Source organism: Artemia franciscana, chromosome 9, assembly GCF_032884065.1.
Source record: "Artemia franciscana chromosome 9, ASM3288406v1, whole genome shotgun sequence".
In the NCBI taxonomy this organism is placed as follows: domain Eukaryota; kingdom Metazoa; phylum Arthropoda; class Branchiopoda; order Anostraca; family Artemiidae; genus Artemia; species Artemia franciscana.
Window position 1 is genome coordinate 34,337,678 of NC_088871.1, and position 23,287 is coordinate 34,360,964.

The 23,287-nt window shown below is 33.1% G+C and overlaps 1 protein-coding gene across 8 annotated transcripts in view; it reads left to right on the forward strand.

Annotated features, from left to right (window-relative positions):
- Positions 1 to 23,287, forward strand: part of LOC136031315 (phosphatidylinositol 4-phosphate 5-kinase type-1 alpha-like) — a 103,351-nt gene that overhangs the window by 69,060 nt on the left and 11,004 nt on the right. For 5 of the 8 annotated variants that reach the window (XM_065710784.1, XM_065710785.1, XM_065710786.1 and 2 more), the window contains exons 6-14: positions 1,209 to 1,343; positions 4,162 to 4,251; positions 6,990 to 7,138; positions 9,669 to 9,801; positions 11,473 to 11,560; positions 14,214 to 14,333; positions 17,394 to 17,576; positions 19,538 to 19,745; positions 21,261 to 21,406. In XM_065710784.1, coding sequence (XP_065566856.1) covers positions 1,209 to 1,343; positions 4,162 to 4,251; positions 6,990 to 7,138; positions 9,669 to 9,801; positions 11,473 to 11,560; positions 14,214 to 14,333; positions 17,394 to 17,576; positions 19,538 to 19,745; positions 21,261 to 21,406 — 1,252 coding nt within the window. The remainder of the gene's footprint in view (positions 1 to 1,208; positions 1,344 to 4,161; positions 4,252 to 6,989; positions 7,139 to 9,668; positions 9,802 to 11,472; positions 11,561 to 14,213; positions 14,334 to 17,393; positions 17,577 to 19,537; positions 19,746 to 21,260; positions 21,407 to 23,287) is intronic. The other 3 variants (XM_065710789.1, XM_065710791.1, XM_065710790.1) reach the window with 2 other exon arrangements.

A 23,287-nucleotide genomic window follows, 5' to 3' on the forward strand; every position in this document is an offset into this window, starting at 1 on the left:
CTGAAAAATGAGTTCCAGGGTCTATTTTGCGTCCAGAATGGTCCCTAGAGAGGTCCCTAAATTTCAATTTTTCACCATTTAACCTTGTGGCAGCCTTGCGTAACGACCGAGATGCTTGCATATATTTTCCTCATAAAAGATGTTTAAAAGAAATTAATTACGTTAAAAATAATTGTATTAGTGAGACTGAAAATGAGTATTTTTTTTCTAGAAACTGCTTGGATGTCAGCATTATCTGTGGTTACGTTTGATTTTTTTTAATCTACTATTTATCTTTTATGTAAATCTTGAAATAGTTTCATCATTTCCTGCTTCTTATTTAAGCCTAACGTTAATTTTAGTGACAAACTTGAATTTGCGGGATGGTCTTTTGGACTCCTCTAAGGAAATAGAACCCACCTGTAGGGAAAGGGCTAAACTTAATGCCCGGTTCATTTCCTTGTATTTTCTAATAATTGAGCTTGTGAGGTTCTTCCAAATCGCAGTTACTGTTTCGTCTCCCTTTAGTAACATTTTGTTTTTTTAGATTTAGAAAGTTGTCACTTCAACTTTTGTCCTAAGAATATTTCAAAGCTATTCGTTGAATAGTTTAGTGGCTATTTGAATATAAGAGCAACAGACAAACACATTCCAACACTTGTATTTATAGAGAACTAGTCAAAGAGCCGCTTCCTATGTTTTGTACCCCATATCTTTGCTAAATCTTGATATAGCATAAAATTCTATTTCAATCAATGGAATTGTGTTTTTAAAATATACAGTAAAAGAAAAGTAGATTTAAATGAAAAATAAGGAAAAACTGTTGATCCTGAAGTTAGAACGATTCTAGGCGTAATAAGTGAAACTTTAATGTCCTGACTATAAAGAGAATAGAGAGCTTGGCTGTGTACAATACTATTGAAAGCTTCAGAAACATCAAGGGCACAAATGTGAAGACCATACCCTTTAGCAGAAGCATCTTAAAAAAAGAGGAAAGAAGCATATTTCATTCACGTTGAGCTTTTGTCATATTTTTGTTAATTATAAGAAGAAATGCGTGAGTGATAAACTCGGATTTTCCAACTAAGATGATTGATAAACTACTGTAGCTTGACCCTCCTAAGTCAAAATATATTCTGTCCTTTTACAGGAACTAGTCAAAGAGCCGCGTCCTTAATGGTTCGTGCTTTGTAATGAATTTACAACCTTGCATCTATTTTTTTTTTCAGGCTTCCAAGGAAGAAAGATCGAAGAAATCTCCCACTTTCAAGGACCTTGATTTCATGGAGATCCATCCGGAAGGAATCCTACTGGAAAGCGAAACCTATGATGCCCTTATGAAAACGATGAATAGAGATTGTAGAGTATGTTCCGTTCGTTCTTCTTTTCATTTCCATCACCTTTTAGCTCCAGACTTTTTTATATGTTTGCTTTTTTATGTCGCTTAAAAGAATAAAGGACACGGGAAAAAGATTGAACGGTAGCATCCTAATTTGGTTTAAATAGCTTGCAAAAATGGTAGTGTGCATGTGAGAGTGATAGAAGTGCATCCTCGTGGCTGGTCTCCCAAGGAGAAATTAAATTCACGCAGTGGCATCTTGAAAAATCGGAAAATTGGGCTTTTTTAGTTGCCACCAGGAACAACTTTTGTGGAATCTGAAAATAGTTGTGCTGTTACTTCGTCTGTTGATTTTATTATTGGTGCTTTTCCTTTCTTTTTCTATTTTTTGTTTTGTTTTTGCTACTATGCTACTTAGCATACTGTATGTGGCGCTAACAGTTTTTATCTCCATTGCTTTTATCCTCATGCAACAAAAGTTTGATTCCATTTAGTCTCCTATTTTCTTTGAGTTTTGGCATAGACACTTGTGGTACCCATGTGAGTTAAAAAAAAATAAATAATAAAAAAAAAAATTAGTTGTTGCCAAGAATGCTGGTGCGCAGTGTTCATTAAATCATGTGATTTAATCATCAAAATATGGTTCGAACTATGGATGCAAAAAAAGTATTAGATTAGAAGGATAGTTGCGGGCCTCTCCTTAAGACCAACAGGTTGTTGATTTAAAGTTGAAAATTGTGAAATATCTGCATAAAATATCCCTTGCTGTTTTTTATTATTATTATTATCACGACAATTGTCTTGTAATAAACAAAATAGTAAGTATATCTGTTATATTCAGTTTTTAATGTTCAAGTTAGTAAGTTTAAGTAAAACCACAAAATTGACGAAGCAGAATCCTATCGATTATGAGAATTGGGGAAGACCGGTAAAACTTTAAAAGAGAAACTAGTAGACCTAACAATTAAGGTATAAATCAAATTTCACTACTGTATACAAATACATTGCGTTTAGTCAGTATTCCATGTTATTTCGTTTATACAAAACAGTAAATTCTACAATGAAAAGCTAGAAGATTGCCAGTTGTGCCTGTTGGTACAGGGTTGAAAGCTCGGACTAGTCACCAGGGAATATTGGGATCTACTCAGAAACAAGTCCGAATCCGGTCCATGAATAGAGTGAAGTCCATGTACCAGAATTTTGAAGTTATGGAGCAAAAACGATTTAATTCGAAGCTGCATAATTTTTGTCCTGACTCTGTGAAAAAATAAACTAAACCAAACCAACTGACTTGGATAGCATGATGAACCTTGTTTGAGCCAGAAGTGTGTAAAAATTTTGAATCTTAACGGTTTGAGGGCAAAAGTGGGCGAGATTTCTTAATTGTTGATTTGATAAGGCTAAGTTTGACTTCATTATTCATTTAATTTCTGGTGATTTTGTGTTTCATGTTTTGTTTTTTATTTGTCAAGTTTCAACTGACGTTATGTCTACCAATTTCAGGTTTTAATGTCATTGTTTTTTACAAAATTACTCCTTGGAACCGTTCTTAAATTAATTGATATAATCGTTGGTTCTTAGTCCAGTTTCGGCTACATGTATCGTTTCCACAGCTTATGTTTTAGGAGCTGTAAGATTAAAAATTCGGATTTCAAACCGCGTCAAATGCTTAATAGTGTTAATGTAGTGACAGAAAGAACCAGGAATTGGTCACAGAATAACATGCTCTTGGAGACATAAATTCATATGGTTTACAATGCTTCCAGGCATTGATATTAAATTTTTCTGGATTCATCGAGAGGGTTTTAACAAACTGTCTGTCTTACGACCAACAAAAAAATAAAATCAAATAAATCAATAACTAAGAATAACAGTAGATTTTCCTCCTGCAGCTCCAGTGTGTCTATGGAGTTTAATCAAGACAGGTCCCAGAGAAGACATTCATTCCATTCATACAAACAGGCTAAGAGAACTGACATTAATGTCATCCACTCGTTCCAGTGTGGGTACAACCGTACTTCCGTAGTCGCTTTTGCTGCTCGTCGGCATTTAGACTCCTCTTGTTTCAATCCCCTAATGCTCTTAACTCTCTCAATTTCAGGAATGCCTTTTGTAACAATGTCTATGGCTTAACATACTCAAATCTATTGATAAAGCCTAATTTCGGGTGAAAAATAATGATTGTTTTGAAATATACACTCAGTGTGTTGTTTTTAATTTGCCTCTGTTTTTACCGTGGGAGTCTGGCACAAAAGTCTATCCCTCATTATTAAAAAAAAAATTAGCTTCTATATTATTAAACTTTAAAAAAAATCAGATATACTAAATAAATGTCTCAACGAAATTAATAGAAGCTGTTTGTAACTTAAAAGTGACAATTGTCCCGTCTTTTTAAATGTAATCGTGTTTCCGGCCATCATTTGAAAAAAGTTTCGGGAAGCCCTACCTTGTGCTCCTTACGGAGACTAGCGTGGTTTTGCAGATGATGCGAAGTAAAAATTAATCAGTTTATCTAAACGGAATCTTTATATTGAATAAGTCAGACTTTAAGAAGTCTAGGTTCTTTGGGAATAGGGGTAGACATCTGAGAATAGATCTCCTCGGGAAGTTTTCGTGGAACACTTTGAAAAATTAACTTTTTTATGATCTGATTTTACTATAAAAAAAAATAAAAGAAATTCTGGCATGAAAATTGTCTCATATAATCTCAAAAATCTTTTGTCTGGCTATTTTTAGTTATTTTCAATACAAAACGCTGGAGTTTAGACTCTTGATGTACTTTAACATTAATGCATATCTTTTCGTCTACCTTTTTCCACCTAACAAAAATATTATTATTCCAGGTATTAGAGTCATTCAAAATAATGGATTATTCGTTGCTAGTTGGTGTGCACAATGTTTCAAAAGCTAGAAATGAACCAGTTATTGAGGAGGTACTTGCTAACCTTTTTTCTAGAATTCAGTGTAGTAAGTCAAACCATAGCGCTAAACATAGTCAAAAGCTGGAAAATAAAATGTTGAAAAGACTACGTATTTTTTTTTTGTGTGTGGCCGCTTCCCCCTCAATTCTTCCCGGCTCCACCAGCTCTCCTAAAAAATATCTATTGTTGAATTTTGATGCCTGTACGAATTTGTATGTTCTTGCATTACCATCAGGCACGTCCTTGAGTATTCTCTTGGATAGGTGAATCTTGGATAATGTGCTAATGGTAAACCGTTATTTACATGTGGATTTGTTTATTTGCATAAATAGATCATAGATGACAGACTAAGAATTCAAAAGATTCTGTGGATATATTATATAATAATACTTATCAAGTATATTATATGCGGATGTAGATTATGTGGATATCTATAAATAGGCGTCTTCAATATAAAATAATTTTCAGAAAAGACCTGATGGCTTCTCCGTACATTCCCCGTTCGCTGCAAGATGTGCTCAAAGCAGCTTGCTATTTGAACTAGAATATCAGAAATTGTAAATTTTTCTTTACCTATGAAGTTGTATATTTTTACACACTTTGTATTTTATGTTTGCCCTTTTAGCTGTATGCGGCTTGATTGTCTACTAGATTTTATAATTTAAAAGGAAAGTTCTTAATCATACCAAATTTAAAAGATATGATGGGAAAAGAAGCTTGTGGTGCCTAATTAGTTAGTATTTTTATTTTTTGTAGCAATTTGTTGATGAAAAGGATTAGTATAAATAATTGACTTAGTTGTGCGTGAAGTATCCAAAAACACAATTGAACAAATTGAGTTGGAAGTATAAACTTGATTGCAGGATAAATGTTTGGTTATAGGGAAAGCATTCCCTATAACCAAACATATATAACCCTATAACCTATAATATATAGCCCTATAATATATATAACCCTAAAACCAGAATATATAACCCTATAGCCTCGACAGCTTTACAAAGAGTGTTACCCGTGTTTTGAATCTGCTTTATTCTTGTAATATTTTAACCTTTCGCAAAATCCTTAAGTCACATCGGAAGTTTTTTTTATTTAAAACTGTCAAACAAATTTTAAGCGATTAGAGTTGTTTAACCTCGTGGTTACGAGACTTTCTTTGTATCCAAGCCAACCATAGCATTCTAAGTGATAACATGTCATTTAACCATTTTAATATTTCTTTTGTCATAAATAAGACGTTGTAACACACGTATGTTCTTGAAAACGATGTGATATTATAGTATAGTATAATAGAGACATCATAAAAAGTTATCTTTAAGCATCATAGAGATGTCTTTTCTGGGATATGATGCCGTATTGAGTGGCTCTGTTGCTTAATTCCCTGTGGTTTTTATTTGGTAGATCGTGCTAAGGAAAAACTGAAGGATTTTTTCTTTGTGTGATATATCCATACATGATCAGTGGCTTATTTACTTGTTTTAGTTTGGAGTTACATTTAATAATAATATTATTTTATTACCTGTCCAAAACAAACAAAAGAGACTGAGTACATAAAAATCCAAGAAAAAGAAGAGTAGGCCAAGACACAATGCATCCAGAATTGATACTCACTGGCACGAAAAGACTGGTTAGACCCTGGCGAAAACACAAATACATGAAGTCCTACTGGCGATGGATTTCAAACCACGGATGGCTTTTGATGTTACTGTTAAGCTTTGAGATCTGATTAAGGGTGACTGAAGTGGGGTCTGTTATGCTATATTTTCTAATAAGAAAAGAATTTCGGTACCAAAGTGGGAGACGAAGCAAAAATAAGTAAGTTGCGTCACTTGATGTTTCACAAAATTTATTATCTTACAAGACCCCAACTTCATAAGCACTTGGATACAAAAATTCGATTCCAAAGGGTTCTTATTTTGATGTCTTAAAAAATGATAAACAACGTAACTGAGTCAAGGTAACAGGAACAAAATTAATTCGCGCTAAAAAAAAAAAAAAAAAAAAAAAAAAAAAAAAAAACGAAGAAAAAAAAACGGTCATATTTGGAAGAATCGTCATTTAAAGCTGATTCAGGAATGGTAACTCTGATTTTGTTACTTTGAAGAGCGGTTTTGGTAAGCGTGATAGCACTAAAATAAGATAGCCTACAATATTTGACAAAATGTACATTTTTTTTTTTTGGTAGCACAGCCATTAATGACAATGGTGTTCGTTCTTTACTAGGTTCTTCCTAAGATAAACCCAAAGGCTTTTTCCTGTCTGTAATGTATACCATGATTGCTTCATCTGCTGTGACCTAGTAAAGAACGAGCTTGAGCCATAGAATCGAAAATTTAAAATGCGTCAAAATAAAACTCAGGTTGGGAAGAGTCACCCTGTGAAACTAATTTGGGACCGGTAGCTATTATTGTCAGTAATATAATGTTGAAATAATAGTTCAATAAGGACTTTAAAATGTGTAAGAATGTCAAGCCTATACTTAAGAATGTCAAATATTTTACAATTTATTTTTGCACTCCTGACAAAAATGAGTAATTTTTTCATATTTTATGAGTGCATCAAATATATTAGACTAATTAGACAGAAACCTTAGAGACTCAATCAAATAATTTTTCCATTGCTACAAATGCAGGAAATTGTTGGGATGGAAGGTGGCCTCTGTTTTACGTTCCTAAAACCCTTGAGGTTACTAAAAGGGTAGAGCTGACTGAAAACTTCCCAATTAGAAAGTAGTGACATCTTCGTGATTTTAGGTTGAAAGAGACGACCAAATTGATGTTGAAGACTCTTCACGTCCACCTTTAGCGAGATCCAAGTCAATTAACCGTCAGCGGCTCATTGCTAACTCCACTGCCTTAGAATCTATTCAAGTAAATCAAGAAGAAGAAGAAAATGATTTCCCGTAAGATTTAACAGGAATATAATCATCTATTTATGCTCAATGTGATAAAGCTGCTTTACTCCGCCAAAAGTTGTACCTGGTGGTATTGGGTCGCTACGGTCTTCCTAACCTGAATTACTATTCTTTTGTAAAGTTCTTATTATTTGTTTCATGTGAGACTGGATACGTTGACTGAGCAAATAAGTTAGTATTCTATCAGGCTATGCATGCTATTATTACCGTCTGCTAAGTCAAGTGTCTGTCTCTCTGTCGCTTTTCTTAATTTGTAGGTAAACATTTAAGGTAGAAACGTGGATATTTATGCAAAACAATTTTTAAACCGTGAGAATGGACATAAGCTATAACCATAAAAAAAAAAGGAAAGCTTGTTCGGAAAGGGCGATGGTCTAATCTTTCGATCTTAGCTCGTAATATCTGAAGACCTAAGTGGAGGGAGGAAGCAACAAGATTGTTTATTGGCGAGGGTTAAAACGATCTAAAATCTGTGGTCTACTTGAAAGGGTGGTGGTTTTAACTTTTGCTAAAGAATTAACCAGTCTTAAATCTGTCAGAAGTATATGGATAAGAGCGGTATGGTCAATCGAGTATAACCATTCTAGAGATCAACCCAGACATTGCTTAGCTAAAAACTAGGGTTATTGTGGTTGTGTAAAAGTTTTTTTTTTTTTTTTTTTTTTTTTTTTTTTTTTTTTTTTTTTTTTTTTTTTTTTTTTTTTTTTTTTTTTGTGCTAAAGCTGGCCTGACTATCCCTGTTTTGGATCTTCCGGAGTAGTGCCGACTGAGCTAAAAGTACCCAAAGCCCAAAGAAAAACGTTCAGCCAGGATGACTGTCTTTTGGCAAAAGAGAGGGATGATCGTATTGGGCAATAGAAGGCTTTTAGAGCAAAGAATTACTCCAATTTTAGATGAATTACTCCGATCTGTTTACTCGAGTTGCGCACTACAAGAAAGACCAGCTCAGAAACGGATTCTTGAACAACTAAGCTCCTAACTCTCTTGATGGTTTCGTTCTTAAAGATCTTTGATTAAATCAATCTCAAAAGATCCTCTTGAAGAGATTGGGACACATTAGAGGATCTTTGTTCTTTGGGATAGTCACATGGGATGTTATATCGTCGGCAATACGACTTAGAGGGTTCGCTAGATTGTCTCTCTTGTTAATTATGTTCATAGATCATGGTATTTGTGTATAAGGAAGAGAATGGGAAACCTACGGGAGGGGAAATTGTCAAATACAACCTTCATAGATTGACCATTGAAGAAAATATCAAAGACCCGATGTCTTCTGAAAATAATATTCCATTTCCCCAAAAGAGTGCTTAGAGTCTAAGTTTGGAGTTTTCATCAATTCACAGGGATAGTACAGGGGCCTATCACATACAGACCAAAAATTTCTTTAGGAAAGTCTAGTGTATAGCCATCTCAGAAGGCTGACTCATTTAGTCTCATCTTTTGATGGGAAAAATAGGAGGATGGAACAAAAAAGAAAATCGGCACTGATTAATTTGCGTTTGTAAGAAATGCCACATACGGCATGTTGCATATTTAATATTCATATGTGGTATATTCAATGCCACATGAACCTGAGAATAGCGGAAATAAATGGTGTAATGTTTAACGTAATTGGATTGAGCTGATTGTAGAGGCTTAGTTATATAAGACTACTAAGCTATGCCTGGGCTTATAGTTTTGTGTCTGATTTGATTTTATGTAGTGTTAAATTGTCGCACTTAAGTTGTCCTTGTGTTGATAATGTTCAAGTGAGTGAGCTACGTTGGCTCAAAAATTTGTGTTTTAGTGATAAGACAACTCAAAACGTATTTTTGCCTAATGCACAGTTTTAGGCATAATTTTCCTTCTGTAGAATCTGGATGTAGTATTTTATAATGTGTTGTAATATTCAAACTTAAGTTTTTTTCAATTCAAAACGTCTTATAAAATTGTTCCATGTCTACTCTGTGTCTTGCTGAACAACAGCCCTTTTGGTTATGCTTCAGTCGTTTCTCATGATCGATTAGCTCTAACTGTGGTCTCAGAAAATAAGACTGAATCTTGAAAATGGTCCAAACATGACTATACTATAGAGAAAGTTACTTTTTTCTTTTTTTCTTTTTTTTGTGCGTGTGTATAAACATTCAGGTATCTTTATTGCAAACTCAATTTCGTATCTACAAAAATCAAAAAACTATAATCATAACTGACAGAAAGATAAACGTTTTTGAGCGCTAACTATTATCTCACTTCAGTCTCTTAGGAGAGGGACGAAAATAAGCACAAAATAAATATTACTTATATTTTATAAATTTAAACAAGCTCTTTTAGGGTCGTCCTCCAAGTCCTGGGTATCCCAACCCCACGGACTCCATCGCAATGTTCCTAGTTGTTGGAATGATGTTTTTGGGTGATGACGAGTAAAGAAATGTGTAACCTAAGGAGAATCATCATTGTTATTTGTTAATTCTTGGTTAGATGGGTTTTTTTTGTTTATTATTATTGCAAAAGGTTTCCCTGTACTTGTTCTTTGTTCTAGGTCTGGTGCAATCCCTGCATGGAATGAAAGTGGTGATCGTCTAGCTCTTTATCTTGGTATTATTGATATTCTACAGTCATATCGCTTCAAGAAGAAGTTGGAGCATGCTTTCAAATCTCTAATTACTGATGGTGTATGTTTTTTATTATTATTATTTTTCTATTATTATTATTTTGTTATTATTATTATATTATTTAGTTTATTATATTATTAGTTTATTAGTTTATTATATTATTATATTATTAATTTATTCATATTATATTATTAGTTTAGTATATTATTATATTATATTATATATTATATTAATTAAATTATATTTTTGTATTATTATGAATATTGTTATTGTGAGCAAACATGTGGAATTTGCTTGTGAGGCTTTTATCATGGTGGTAAAATAATCCACAAGTTTATTTCCAGAATTGTTCATATAAACAGCTTAGACTCGAGCTCTGATTAAATTATAGCATTTATTTATAATAACAATGTTCATTTACATACATAATCAAAAAGCAGATTGTGAATGAAACGTTAAGAAAAATGAACAAACAGTAATAATCGTAATAAAAAACTAGTAAAACGAATTGATTAAACCATGATTAGTAGCAGGTGATTGTTTAGGTGGCAGGTGATTGCAGGTGACAATTGAACTTGGTCTTTTAAAAAATTATTGTCGGAATAACCTATGAGAGTGAAGACAGTCGGACCTTTGGTAATTTATCAAGCTCTTGTTGAAATGGAAATTACTTGAATATTTAGGATTTGTAGATATTGAACTCTAGGTTAATTGTTTTTCTTTTCTTCTCGGATCAAAACGCATTCACTCTTTACTCTTAACAAATAATTAATGAGGCCTGATAGCTACTAAATATATTTAAAAAAAAGACGGCGAAATTATGAAAGAAATTGTACCTTTAGAATCACAGTGCCAAATTTTTCCTTTTTTAGGACTATGAACATGTAATTCTTCAAACGATAAACAATCTGATTATTCTAACAATCGCAAAGATTGAAATTCTTGGATTAATCCAATTATTTTACTATATTGTTATCTGAAGTAAAATATTTTATTTTTTTTAATTTTAAATCAGGTATTTTCTATTAGGTTTACGTTGCTTTATTTAAGAATAAATAATGGGTGAAAATTTTAATGGGTTACCAATGTTTTACTTTTTTAAGCTAAAAAGGGGTGTAATAGGAAAGGAGTGGTCTATGCTCTATTCACGCCTGTGTGTGTGTTTAATTATATACCCAAAGTCTTCTCTATTTTTGTTTTGGGGGGGGGGGATTTCGCTCTTATGTTTATGATCTATCGTGATCTCAGCAAGTATAAGTTTGAAGGCTGCAACAATTGTTGAAAGTGCTAAAGCAAAAACCCAGTTTTTTTCTCATTCCAATTACCTTATTTTTTATCCTCTTTGTTTCTCATGTTGGGAACTGTACAAATAATCTACATCATAATTACGGGAAGCCTAAGCCTGGGTGGACCACTAAATTATCAGTTAAATAAGAAGACATAAAAAAAAGAATAATGTCGTATTGGGGTGCCTGTGTAGGAAGGATGCAGAAGAAATTCTTGGCAATATTTTGTCCGTATCTAAAGCTCTTCCCCTGTCCCACAAGGGAAACACAGGGAAATGTAAATATTCTGACACTTAATCTTGAAAGTTAACATTTCTGAGAAGTGTCAGGTTCCCCTAACAAAGAAATTTTCCTGATATCCAGAGTCTCAGCCTTTTGCACATGTTTTTAATGACCTTTTGTTTTTAACGACATGTTTCAGTGACATTGAGTTGATTTTTTTTAGGATACTGTTAGCGTGCATAGACCCAACTATTATTCCAAGCGCTTCTTAGACTTCATGAAGTCCAGAGTTTTCAAAAAAATCAACACCCGTAAGTCCATTTACATTCTTTTCTTTTTCGGATGCTTGCTTCTTTTTTTTTGGCTTGGTAATACATTCAGTCCTTTATGCTGCCCAATAAAGCCCAAAAGACGCATTGTTATTTTCTGTTTTTGATGTACTGTGGAATTTGTTTTGTTAATAAAATATTCTTCGTTTTGGCAATGAGCACTTTACCAAAGCAAATATTACTGTTTTATTGGTCGTTCAAGAACCTCATTATTAATCATTCACTTTCAATTCAAAATAATCAGCTTTAACTAGTTTAGTTGAGACAAATTAGTAATAACTAATTTAGTTAAGATATATCTGTTTTATTTAATTTAATTTTTAGGTGCAAGGACCTTAAAGGTCTTTTGTTCCTTAATATTACGTTGTGTTAATATTAGTTTTTTTTTTTTTTTGTTTTTTTTTTTTTTAATGATAGGGCCTGAAAAACTGGAAAACAGTGTACCGGTATGTAAAAACAATTGCATGGCCTGGAAAATCTAAAAGTTGTTTTGTCTCAAAAATTCTACCTGTTTGTTGGTCTATTTCTTTATTTCCAAATTCGTTTTATCTATTCCTTTATCTATTTCTGTATTATATAAATAAATATTGCAATAAAAAGATAAGTTGGTACTGTCGTAAACCATCCAAGAGCAGTAGAAATCAATTCAGTAGTGCAAAATGCTCCTACCTCTAATATAGAAGCCATTCTATTTTTTAATATTTCACTGATGCCCTGTAAGTACTCTACTGTTTCCCCATGGTAGTTTTTACATGCTAAACTGTCTTACCAGTAAGTCTGAACTAACCTAGAGCGATCACTTGCGTTTTCACATTTGGTTTGGGGTAAGCAACGTATACTTTACCCAGTGAATCTTGATGACGATGTTACAAGGTGTGACCCATACACTAGGACCAAGTTTTTCTGTTTATTCGGTGTTTTGATATAACTTTGAATCATAATTTTGATGTTTTCTTAGTGACATATAGGTTTAATTCTATGTCTCAAAAGCCCAGGATATTTTCTGATTTTAATGTTTTGTATTTGTGTCCCAGATAATTATTGGAATATCACAGTTCTCCATGACCAAAAGAAGATGATTTTTAATAGATAAAACACTTGCAACCTTAATATTTACAATGGTTGTAAATTCATAATTTTACAACCTACGTTGATGTTAAAACTCTATTCCAATTTAGCAGCTATTCAGGTGCCGCCTTTTCTCCAGTATTAATAGTAAATTAGTTGTTAACCTGTTGAATAATTCATTGCTCAAAGCAATTTTTTTCTCGTCCGTCTCCAAGGTAGTAATTGTGATTTAAGCACTTGTTTTACTTTTAAAAGGTCATGTTTATGTTAATTTAGTAACGTGTTGAACTTGGTTCTTGTCGGTGGTAAGTAAATCACACTGTAAGTAACAAATATGATGCTGTCAAGCAAACAAAAGTAATTTCGTTTAGAAGCTTAGCTTAAAGCTTCTTATTGAAACAGTGACTTCTTTAGTAACTTCGAATAAAGTAGTATATTTAGTTTTCACTGCAAAAATTATAGGCAGAATGATTTTAAATACTTTGAGGACATTATCCTGGTCAAGCTCGTTCGGGAAGGATTTTGGTTGGGTGACATCAAAATAAACGATTGTAATTTTAAACTATGTTCTCGGGATTGAAGACTCGAAGCTGCAATCACTATATATTGACAATACGGCAAAAATGTTCCTAAAGTTGTAGTATTATCCCAACCTTTCGCGCTTCTGACAATCGACAGAGAAAACCTCTCGGATAGTCATGATCTGTTTAATTTGGTACCAAGTAGACATTACCAACCTCGATTGCACAGATGGAATAACACAATGTTACAGAAAATGTCTGTAAGGGCTAACTCAGTGACACTTGTTTTCTTCTTCTTTTCTTTTCTTTCTTCCTTTTTTTGCACGATAAAGCTGAATGAAATGCTATGAAGACTAAGGATATTGTTAGTTATTAAATTTCTGTTTCAAAACTGTTTGTTGTTCAGTTGAAGATTTTTGGCATACCAGGCGTGGCTCCTAACCTAGAACTATAAAATGCCGTACTGATTAATTCAGGGGGTGGGTACCTAGTTTGAAATCCCCCCCTGAAATTTTTGCACACAGAAACCTTGATTATATTTAATCTTTTTTGTAAAACCCCTCCAATTTTTTTGTCCCCTCTTCTCCCCCGAACAGAAATCTTGGATACGATTCTGCTTGTCGGTATAGCATGTAGTTGACTCATTTCATTCAAAAAATTGTTCTTTCTCTTGCTCGAAATCAACTACCTGCCAGATGCTGGTGAAAAATTTAGAATGATTTAAAGCTGTTACATGACTTGAAATAAACCTGTGCAAAAATGGCCAAAACTTAGTTCAGAACCTTGAGTCATTTATGCCTGAGAACGCATACTTTATGCAGAAATTCATGTTGCACAAATTTAGGGATGGGAATTTAATTCTGGAAAGGTGTATTTCACTCTTGTACTTAATTGGCTTAACATGCATGATATATTTGTATTAGAAGGATAGTATATAGACAAGTCCCGTATGCTGGGACCTTTTGGGGAGAGAGGTAATTTGAAAACGAATGCTGAACTATGAATACTACTTACGTTGATGATGTAGTCTGCTTGTGTTATTACAGCCTTGAGACATTCCCCATCGAAGAAGAAAACCTTAAACCGGAACCAGCGACTTAGTGAGACACTTAATTCGGTATCAGATCCCTCACAGCCCGGACCAAGCAGGGATGTGACAGATTCGAGTGAGTCTTTCAATGGCTTGCTTGCTCCCCTCACCCTCTTTATTCATTTGCATGATCTCACTGCTGTATCTACTTTAATTATTCGCTTTTTAAAATTTTGCCTGATATACAGGTCAGAGAATGAATGTTGCAAATTTTATGAATTGTATTTGTAAAAGTTGTACGTTACCAGAACAAAATTTCCTGTATAGCCTACTATGCTTTATGGTACCGTATTTTTGAATGAATGTATTTTACAGTTAATTGCACAGCAACCTGTCTAAGTATTATGACTATATTGATGCTGTTGATAGTATGTACTTTGCAAGCTAATTCAATAAAACGAAATCAATTTGTACATTTACTTGACTTAGCGAAGGTTTTGCTTTGGTAATAGCCACCACTCATTACTAATCCTCCTTCTTTTTTCACTTTGTTGAACGCTTTTTACCCGTTATTACTTGCAAAATGTACGGTTCAGAAGCCAAGGTGATTTACTGAGTCTTTTAAATTCTTTTAGATGTTAGTATCAATGGACTTAATTGACTCTTGGACTACCCTCAGATGGTGCCAATCTTGTCGAGTTTTCTGTAGTTGTTTTTCTAGCGACTTCTCTTTGCGATTTCTATAGTTTACTATAATGCTGCTGGCTTCAAGATTAATCTGCAAAAATTTTACGCTCATTGCTTGGATAGCTCAGCTTAAGCATATCTTCTATCTTGTCCTATCAATATATTTAAAATCAGGTCATGTTTTTTTCTGTCTTTGTACTTAGTGGCTACATTAATTGAGCTAAGACCTTCAATTTTTTTCAGAATAACCTTGAAGCCATAAGAATGAATATAACCTGTAGTAATAAAATAAATCTCTGAAAAAAAAGAAAGCCAGGAAATTCGGACTTGAAATAATGTTATGGGAATACCGAAGGTCAAAGCCATCGGGTGCTTTGTGTGGAGGAAGACGGTAAGAAATAATGGAAAACTTTCGACCATCAAGGGCTAAATAATTTCTTTGAAGGCAATTTGACGGAGTTAAAAATAGTCTGACGTCTACGATGCTCTTAACAATATTTTGACCATTCTCTGTCCTCAAGTACTGAAAATAAATATATAAAAAAATCCTAGATATTGTTTTCCACATGTCTGGTGCAGTTGAACAGAGCCAGCTGTGAATTTTTTTTTTTTTTTTTTTTTTTTTTTTTTTTTTTTTTTTTTTTTTTTTAATTCAAGTCCAGATATTTTTATGGATTTGATGAGTTTGGCCTCGAAACGTTTCAGTGGTGCAGCAGAAAATTTATTTTCCCCTTTCTTCTGCGACCACCCGCTTTTGTTGTTAAAAGGACATTTGCATGTGAGGTGTTAAAAGGTGCATAATGATATATACTACAGTAGTGACATTAGTAACTGACAATGATTGGCCAGTAACTAAAATGATGGTGGCAGCGCGTAAACATACCAGAGAAGTTAATATGAATATCACTGGTTGTTCTTTGTACCACCTGTACGTTTTCTGATGGGGTGTGGAGGATATATATCCCGTTGAATATGTAGGCAAGGGAAAAAGAAACTAATATATTTCATATATAATCATCAGCTATATAATCTATACTTGTATTCTCTTCAGAATGTCAAGATATATTCTTAAAGCTACATCGTATCGATAATGAGCCAAATCAAAAACGTATTTCGTGTGACGGAATTGGCTTAAAACTTTAAATGTATAAGCTAAAATTAGTTCGAGCGCGGTGGGATAGGAAAAGTTTAATGGGATATTTTAAGAATACTTCTACTTATAATTTGTAATTTTGTTCATTTTGCTTGGCTGACATCCACATGTTTATAACTTAGAAGAGTTCAGATGTTAAAAAGGTTTACAATATTTGTTAGTTTTACCTGCAAATACTCGTAGTTGGTGTTTATAATAAAAAGGTAATAAATTGTATTCTGTGCATAAAGCATGAAAATGAAATATGCCGCAATATATTAAAGGCGATGAGTTCGTAGAACACCCAAAATGTGCAAGAGGTAAGATGCATTGACGTTTTAAGAATTCCTGGTTTGCGCCAGTTTGCAGATTAGTTAAAACAAAGGAATCTGTTGGTAGAAAGTTACGTGGCTTTCAATCATGAAAGACGATGCTCATAGTTAATAATAACTACCCAAACATTAAGTGTAATTGAACTTGGATCGGAGTAGTACTTTTGTAGTTGACTTTGAGTGACCTTTTCTTCAGTTCAGAAATTAAACTGAAAAATAGACGAAAAAACAAAGTAGAAGATTTTTTTACCATCTCGAAGATCAAATTAACTAGGTCCTTTCTGTTGGTAAATGGAACGAAAAACTGACACAACTCTTAACTAGGGAATAGTGCTTACTGGGAATCTAATGGGAGAGTATATTTTTTGTTAATTGCTAAAAACGAACAATCCTAACTGTATTGGATGTGGTATTAAAATGACATTGGTTGGCCAATTGAAATGACAAAAAAAAAATAGAAAAAAATGTTGCTTCTAAAAGACTCGGTCTTAACTCCAGGTCCTGGAATTATAGTCTCGAGCATTGTAATTTTCCTCCAGAGTTCCGAGACTGTTGTTAGTTTTTTTTTTTTATGAAACCCTTGAAATGAAATACTTGCATTTCAGTTTACAAGATGCGTGAGCAAAATAGAATTCATAGCTTTGTTTCTTTAATATTCCTCGAACTGTTAGGATGCTTAGCAACATGGTAAATAAAGATAAGTATACGTTTAAGTAAGTTTTTCTTGGAGAGTAGAAAACTAAAATAACAAATAGACACAGACTGAAAATTAGTGTTTCCAAATGATGCGATATTCGATATTGATATTTGAGTCTGTGCTACTCTTTTAAATTAATGTAATGTCCTGAATTCTCCAAACTTGATTTGTCGAAGAGATCTATTCACTTTGCTTCGCTGTGCTCTAAAATATGAGAAATAGACTTGTGCCCATTTTACAAGACGGGACATGATGTTGTAGAAAACTGAAAATTTTTAGAGGATTCTGTGCCTGGTCGTAACTTAACACCCTTTCTTCATTCTTTTCTACTTTCTTTTGCTTATATAGAGTCCCAGAGAGAGCCTCCTTCTGTCAGTGTGCCAACTTCGACAGCTTCTCCCGTCAACACCGTGAATCTACCAGCAGTCTTGAAAGATAGAGTCCCCTCTATGCGAATTGGCAAAGCTCCCCCTCCTCCTGTTCCTCCACGTTCGCCAAAGCGATCAGTTGAAAGTTCGACCACGGCACCAGGTGATTTTGGTGTCTGCATGACAAACAGAACTGTTGTCTTTTTTACCCTACATCCTTTGTATCATTTTGCTTCAATCCTGAATTGATTGAAGTGTATGACAATTCAGTTTTCAAGTTTTATTTGGATTGACATGTTTTTTTTTGTTTTTTTGTTTTTGTTTTTTTATCTTGCCTTGTTTTCAATTTTACCTTTTGTCATATTATTGGTGAATGGCTTGCTACGGTCTATCATGCTCTTTTTAATTTCTATATGCTTCTTTTTAACTGAGTTGTGTATCCGCTCTAGTTCATACCCTCTATACTACTTTTGTGCTGTGTGTAATTTATGTTGACTTATATTTAATATTATCCTCTTTTTATTTCCCCAGTGTAAGAAAAGTTGGAAGTTAGAATTGTGTATTGTATCTAGATCTTAGGCGTGAGAATCAGGCACGTATGCAGAAACTTGTTTAAGGAATACTGATATTATTCTTGGGGGTTATGATCCAAAGTCCTACATTAAATTAAATGGAAGTGAAATTTGTCGACGGAAATTTTGGAATTCTCAAAATGCTATAAAAACATGTCAAAGAAAAAAGTAACTGAAATCATGTCATTTGGGGTCATCTGGTATTAATGACACCACATTTTGTTTCCTTTGTTTATGATTAAGGAATTTTCCAAATTTAGTTGTATTGTTTAAGCTTTTTTCTTTTTCTTTGTTTCCTGTTTTTGAACAGTTTTATATATTTCTACTGTTGCTTTAAATTATTTTTTGAAAAAAATCTTATGACAATTCAATATTGATCTTAGAAACCTACAATGTATTTTATCCCAAACATTTTTATGTTAATTTTTTCACTACATAAAAAAGGCGGATCTTGCAATGGGTTCTGCAATCAATGCCTTTTGGCTACCTGTTTTTTTCTGATGGAGAGTAAAAAATTATCTTGAATCTCCAATAATGCTTTTTATGATTTTTGTGCAGCGAAAAGGATTGTTTAATTCTCTTTGCTTGTTCATATTTCTTCATTTTTGAGTAGTTTTAAAGCAGAAAAGGTGGTTTGTCTTTTCTTCATTTTTTCCTGGATTTCAACGTCAAATCAATTATTATGCTTAATTTAGTGAGCGTATAAGAAAATTCTCGAAAATTAAGAGGCCCAAAATGACCAAAGAATGAAAAGAAAACATTTCAGCCCTTGAAAAATAAAGGAATCTTTACAAGTCAATTTGTGTTATCCATACTTTAATTGGTCAAGTGTATGTACAAGTAAATATACTAAAATCATGAACATTTTCTACAAGGTGATTAGCATATCATAATCCAGTACAGGATCTCATTTGTTATTTTTCCCCAAGATTATTTTTTTCATAAATTCACGGATTCTACTTGATTCACGTCGCTCAATGTTTTATTATCTTTCATTTTGGTATACAGCATCAATGAAATTACCTGTCTTAATCGATTTGCAGTTATTAAGCCTTACTTGAGGATAAATGAGACAAAATAATTTTTCTCTTGAAATACATGAGGTCAATGTATCTGTTGCTGAGAAATTACCCTATGTTATTTTTCATTTGTTATTTTTCCCCCGAGTTTCTTTTTTTTTCCAGAAACAAAGTAATTTTTTCGCTAGGAATACTTAAGGCTAATGTATCCTGTTGCTGAGAAACGACCTAGATAAATAATCCTAGTCACCATAATACTGTTTTCTTGACACTTGAAATGAACAATTCGCCTTATTAAATGCAACTAAAAATATTTTATATAAATATACTTCAGTAAACGGCATGCCAGAATCAGGACTTTTTTTTTTTTTTTTTTTTTTTTTTTTTTTTTTTTTTTTTTTTTTTAATCTCGTTTAGCTATTATAGCTAAATTTCAAGCATAAGCATTGAAACAATTAAAGCGAACTGTGATTTACTATGAAACACAATGGAAAGAGTATTCAGAATTTGCCTTAACATTGCTTTTTCTTTAGAGAGTTTCAAGACTACACGATTTCTGCATATAGATGGTATTCCTAGTAGTTCCTCAACACCACCTCCCGGTTTTGAAGAAGCTCTGGACTCAAAAGAATCTCCTGTCACCACGACTGATGCTGTCATTTATAATTCTTATCATAGAAGAATCGCTATGAACTCTGTTGCCGGAAGTCCCGGCTCATCTGTTAATTCTGACGGTCCAAGGTATGATCATTGTATTACCTGCTTTTGTGAACCTGCGAAGGCAAATTAAATATTTCACAGTTAGCTCAGCTTCTAAAATGAATGCTATCTGGGAGGAAACGTAAAAGCTTAGGAAGGAAAAATATATGAAATGGTTCTTTTGCTTCAGAACTGTTTATTTTTGAGTCTTAGAGTAATATGTGTTGTGGTTTTAGCTCATACTATATTTAAAGGGAATATATTACAAATATTGCTTTGATTTTTTATAATACAGAACAAACAACATGTAATACAAAAATTGCGTCTATTATTATTTGAAAATTAACTGTTGAAGCTGGATCACAGATATAAATTCAAATAGATCTAATAATACACCCCAAAGATTGCGTGGGACGATAAGGTGGAGTTGAACTAAAAAAAAAGGGTAATAAGACTGAAATTCAGCACTGCCGGTTTGGACCTTAAGGATCTAATGCCGTCTTACTTACTTACTTTTTTTCCCTGGTCCTTAAGTAGAGTCACTACACTAGCCTATGTAATATTCTTACTCGAAGAAGTGACACGGAGGAAAGGGCACCACATAATTTTTTTGTGGGGGGTTTGAAATCATTGCAAGATTTTTGAGTGAAATGACAGTAAATGTGCTTTTTTTCAAAAATTAGTAGCAATCATGTTTTTGCAAACTATCCGTTTCATTAATCAATTATTATTTAAAAGCATTGTCGAGGTTAGGGTAAGGTTAGCTCCTGTATGTAAGATTGTGTCCAGACCTGCGCTCCAATTTAAATGACTATACTTAAAAAAAAGTAATAATAATAAAAAGATCGCTCCGATCATTGATAAAACAAACACATATCAGATCGTATCTTGTTTTTTTTTTTATTTGTTTTCCGCCAAAGAATTATTTATGGACCTTGTGCAGTATCATCTCGAGATTCTCGAACTTCTTGCCTCGGAAGCCCCAGTGGTCTTACAAATATATAAGCAAAGAAATAAGCAAGTTCTTGTGAAGTCATTTTACTTTTTTGGCCAAAGCTATTGACAAGACAACTAGGCAGACTTTAGATAGCATCTTCTTTTGATCTATTATTGTTATGAAGGTCTGAGTTTCTTATTTGTCAAGTTCCTTGTCTTTTATATTGTTCTTGTTTATCTTATCCCTCCAATTAATGCCATAAAGATATTCCTAGTCAAAATTTCAGATCTATGTGTTACCAAATCAGTCAGGGGACATGCCTTATCAAGAAACGCGTTGTAGGGACAACAAATCATCTTTATTCGTTTAAAAAAAAAGAAAAAAACGTTATATGTGCATTTTTTCATTTAATATTGTCACTTAACAAAAATAAATCCGTCAGTTTGCTACTTCTGGTTCGTCAATTTTGTTATCTCTACCATAACACTAAAACATCATGTTAATTATTTTCTTATCCAGACGTATAAATTGGTTTACTTTGAATTCATAAAATTGAAGGGAAAACGTTTCATATTATTTTGCCGTATCTGGCTACGATTTTATTATTTTATTGTTTACAGAGTTCGTGGATTGAGTGACATTCAAGAGCGTTGGGCTGGCAAATCTTCATCAGTAGGCAGCGATTTCCCACATTTTATCTCGCCGACTCCAACATGGACTGAAGGTACACCATCTTACACAGAATCTTCAAGTTCCGAAATCTCAGGTAGAACCCCTTTCCCCTCCCAAACGATTTATTTTTTGCTTTATATATTGTTTTGGTTGTTTAATTTTGCTATGTGGCTCATCTTTAATTGACGTTTTTTGTATTGTTTTTCTTTATTGCAAAGGAAAAACGTAAAATCTAAGATATGTCTGGTGAAAACATTAAAGCACCAATGATTGTGAAAATAAAACCTTATTATTTGAACTAGTTAAATGAAACGTATATAACAATACATATATTAAAAAGTTATAAAAAATTGAAAATTCATTTATTAATGAGAAAGACCTCTACATGCAGTTAGGTGGTTTTGTGGTAGTGGGTGCAAATTAAAAAAAGCAGAAAAAAATTTGGGCTAAAAATCAGCCAAAATATAAACTAAAAACATTTGACACCCAACAGCTTAAGAAGGTGTCCCTTTCTTTTGAAAGAATAGTTGTCTTTGGGAATCAACAGACTATTAATATTTGAAATTTTACGTCAAAAGCGTTGCCAAACTTAACTTAATAGTTTTGGTTATTTATTTTTACGCTTCAAGGTGGTAACACTGTCTAAAATATGACACTCTTCTAAAACTTTTGTAATCTTGAAGCAACGAAAAGAAAAGCCTAAATAAATTACGGCTTTCAGTCATGAGTAGACCTAAGATGGGTTTAGGGGGGGGGCTAAAAATGCTCTGATTTTGATGTTCTTAGTGCCTTAACATTTTGAGATGATATTTTGCAGTAATTGCTTTGGTTTGTTATTGTTTGCGTGGTACTTTGAAGAAACACCAATTAAGTGCTTTTAATGATAAGGTACATGCATCTTCATTTTTCTTATTGTACATGCCGTTTTCTGCTTTTTTCACTTAGAAAAAGAAATCAAAGTCTAGGTATGGTAGAGCTGTCAACAGGAAAATTTTCATTCCTTTTACAGACTTCTCTTTGCCAATTGTGGTTTCCCAATACTTAATTTGACAAAGCATACAAGCAACCAATTCTCCGAGTAAAATCTAATTAGACCTTTTCGACAAATAAAGCGATAAAGTTTAAAAGTCACCTACATTTTCACAAATACCAATTACCTTTTTTCAAAGATGGATACTATCAGAGTACTGGCACTCCCAGATATTAAGAGAAGGTATGTTATTTATATTGTTGAAATCACTTTTCGTGTTTTGTGGGCTTTTTCTGTGAAATAGTATAAAGAATGAAAAATGAATGTAATTTTAATGCCTTTTTATCTCTTTCATATCATTGTTGTCACTGCTAAAGGTTGTACTCACACTTTTGAGATAATTTCTTAGAATCATTTGCTAAGGTGTGTTCCCATAAAGAGGGTCTACAGCCGTGACTTTCAAACTGGGTTACAGGCCCACCAGTGGGGCATGCCAATATTTGGTGATTCATATGCTGGACTTACACCCATCGGCTGACCATAATCTAGAGCCTCAATTTTGGAGGAAAAAAATTTCATGTGAATGATGTCGTATTCATATGCATTTAAAGAGCAAAAAAGATGGTAGTATTGTAATGACGTCATGCATTGTATAAAAAGTGTTGTATACAGATAAATATTTAAACGTCTTTCAGTTGAATAGGCATGAAATTTGAGCAATAAAATTTAAAAATCCCGAGAAGGCATCAGAATTTTGAAAATGAAATATTGCGCATTCAATCATACTTTGATCTCCCTAATCTATATTGTCCTGCTGAACCTTCTTTTGATTAAATTAAAAAAAAAAAAAAGTTTTTTTTAAACTGAAAATAAGGGGCAACATTAAAACTCAAAAGAAACAGAAATTATTCCGTATATGAAGGGCTGTCCCCTCCTCAATACTTTGCTCTATACGCTAAAGCTGTTAAGACTTTTGAAAAAGCTTCCTATTCTAATTAAACGGCC